Raw genomic sequence first — 3,013 nt, forward strand, 5'->3', positions numbered from 1 at the left:
CCCCCGCTCCCCGCACACGAACCCCGGCCCGGGGGCTCCCGCTTGCCCCGCATTGTCCGTCCTCGCCGCCCGCCGGCTGCACCTGCCGGCTCCCGGCCCCTCTGCCGCCGCCCCGCACCTACCAGACGGAACCGTAGGCACCGGAGCCGACGGGGGTGAGGTTCTGGTAGCGCTGGGGCACCTCCCACACCGTCTTGTTCAGCTCCTGCCGGTAGAAGCCGCCGCGCTCGGACATTTTCCCGGAGCCGCCGCCGGCAGCGGCAGCAGCAGCGGCAGCCGCCCCTCAATCGAGGCGGGCACGGCCGGCGCCGGCGGGGAGGAGGGACCGGGAGGGGAAGGGGAGGGGAAGGCGGAGGCCGAAGGGGTGGGGGCAGCGGCCAGGGCCGGTGGGGACGGGGTGGGCTTGGCGAAGGGGCCCAGGATCCCCGGGGCGGCACCCGGTGTCTTCCCGCGGGGCCACCCGGGGGGTTGCGGGGAGTGGCGAAGCGCCGATCCCGCCCCGGAGCATCGCAGCCGGGGCGGTGACGGACCGGAGCGGCGGCCTCACCGCATCGGCCGCCCCTGCCCGAATGTGCGGGAAAGGCCCGCGCCGCCGCCTTTGCTCCCCGCGGGAGCGGCGGTGACGGGCAGACCCTGTCATCCCGCCCTTCCCCTGGTGTCTCTCGGGCTTTCTAAAGCCTTGCTGACACCTTTCTTACTTTGCCACGGCCACCTGAAGTTCCCCCTGGGCCCGCCAGGCTCCCCTCTTCCCCAGCTCCAGCTGCAGGTGACCCTGCGCTGGGGTATCGTCCGCGGGGCCAGTCCGGCCCCCGCTCACTGATGGAGCCCCGGGCAGGTCGGGGATTTGCTCGGAGTCCTCTGGTGCCTAGAATTTCCTTTTACTGCATTGACTCCCGCATGAAATCATCTGAGTCCTCTTTTCATCATTGAAGACTAGAGCCCTCAAGATAACAGATAATCTTGAAGACTTTAAAAGTCCAAAATTCATGCACCAGTTAAAGGTTCTCTGACTACTTTACTGTGTGTTCTCTTCAAAATGTATCTTACACAATATCTCAATGACCTCTGAAATCATTGCAGCACTAATACAATATACACCAGTATATTTCTTGATATATTGTTTCCTTCCATGGCTTCTTATGCTTCTTTGAGGGCCTGTAAGTAACTTGTACATAGCCTGTTTGCATAGATTCAGTGAGATTGCTTTACACCTGCCTTTAAATAACTGTGGAATATAAATCCTTGCTTTCCAGAACCCTCCTATACCATGAATTGCTGTTCACTTTGACAAATAGCTGGTCAGTTTGTGCTAGGACATAACTGTGAGTGTAGAGAACACGTATACTTGAATAGCTCTGAGCATGATCAGACAGAAGACAAGTGTTACAGATGCTTCAAACACTGGATTGTTCAAGTTCCGGCTCTGAAACCTCAGCCCATGTTGCATGGCAGGATTTCCATGCTAGGACTGTTGAAGTGAACAGCACCAGCAACTTGGCATTTGCTGGGTGCATTTAAAATAAAAAAATGCATGAATGGTACTACTACAGCTGTTTAACTGCAGATATCCACTCAAAGAGTACTAAGCGTTCCTAAAGCAATAGTCTAGTTCTCACTTCTACCCTGTTGTATTGCAGCAGACCTCTCCAGTTCTCTCCAGACTGTTCCTTGGTCCCACTTGAATTTCTACGCTGAGGCCATAGTGCTTGAAGAAAGTTAAAAGTGTAAAAAAATCTAAGAATATATTTATTTATCTTATTTTTCTCAGCACCACTGTATGGAGTTTTAAAAATTGGATAAAAGTGACACTACACCAAGCCAAGAAGAAATATTTCTGTCACTGCCATCCTCAATCATACTTGCCCCTAAAGTAAATGGCCCCAAATGTTTTCTATTGCTAAAATGGAACAAATACTCCTACTTGCTAACTTTTATTTTACCTTGTCTCAAGAGGTGTTTTTGTGTATTAAATTATTTCTTTCTAATTGCAGCCATGATTTTTGGAAGTTACGTCTGCCCAAACTTTTAATAATGAGTTTTCTACAGAAGTTAATTTTTAATATTATTGGTTAATATTGGTAAATAGTTACAGTTGGTCTCTGTTTTCTGTGAGTTTCTGTCAACTATTTGTATTGCAATCATGACTCTGAGATTGTGCTTGATGTCCTTGTTTTATTGAATACTACACATATGATCTTCTACTGTGTGTAATGAGGGAGATAATGGAAAACATCAAGATGCAATGACAATGTATATGGGTTGTCTCAGAGGTTATAGGCCTCCAGAAGGCTCCCATAGAGTGAGCCCTGACAGCTGCCTTTCCCATGGCAGAATCAGCTCATCCATCTTTGCCAGCTCTGTGAAGGAAGAGGAAGAGGCAGAGGAAGAAACAAGCTCCTTTGTCAGCTGGATTCTTCTCTTTTATTTGCAGCTTTACAGGAGGTTTGAAGGCATGAAGAAAATATAAGGTCACAGTTCTGCTGTACACACATTGCCTTCTTAGGAACTTTCACTGCCTTTACAAGAAATACTGTTCCATAAAACTGAGCCTGAAGCTTTGTTAGGACTCCCATGGCCAGGAAGAGTCCATGAAACTCCTGTGGACACTACACACCCCTCCCCACCTTGCCCTGACAGCATCCTGTGTGACAGCTCCTCACCAAGTGCTGGTGGCTGGAGGGCAGTGTGCAGTGGGACTCACTGCACTTCTCATATGGCACCAGGATGGGGAGGGATGCCCATGTTCTGCAGTGAGGCAGGCTCAGATACCCAGGCAGTTTGTGGGTGGGATCAGCTGTGTGACCCCAGGGCTGGTGAGGGAGCCCTGGCTCCTGGTGTGGATTTAGGCAGGAGGAGACCATGTCACTGGGCAGGGTGGGATGCAGTCCCTCAGACACACAGCAAATCCAGCAGGTACCAAAGGAAGAAAACTTGCTGGCTGGGCACTAACTTTCTATTGTAGCTCTTCTCCCAGTGGATGGTCAAACCCTACATTACTCTCATTAGGATAAGC

At 51.2% G+C, this 3,013-nt stretch overlaps 1 protein-coding gene across 2 annotated transcripts in view; it reads right to left on the bottom strand.

Annotated features, from left to right (window-relative positions):
• The window catches only part of MAPK11 (mitogen-activated protein kinase 11), a 30,441-nt gene extending 30,099 nt beyond the window's left edge, over positions 1-342 (bottom strand). Inside the window, exon 1 of one of the 2 annotated variants that reach the window (XM_015627467.3) lies at positions 123-342. In XM_015627467.3, coding sequence (XP_015482953.1) covers positions 123-235 — 113 coding nt within the window. In that variant the 5' untranslated portion in view covers positions 236-342. The remainder of the gene's footprint in view (positions 1-122) is intronic. The other variant, XM_015627466.3, reaches the window with a different exon arrangement.
• Positions 343-3,013: the final 2,671 nt, after the last annotated feature.

The sequence above is a fragment of the Parus major genome, chromosome 1A (assembly GCF_001522545.3).
Source record: "Parus major isolate Abel chromosome 1A, Parus_major1.1, whole genome shotgun sequence".
NCBI lineage: Eukaryota > Metazoa > Chordata > Aves > Passeriformes > Paridae > Parus > Parus major.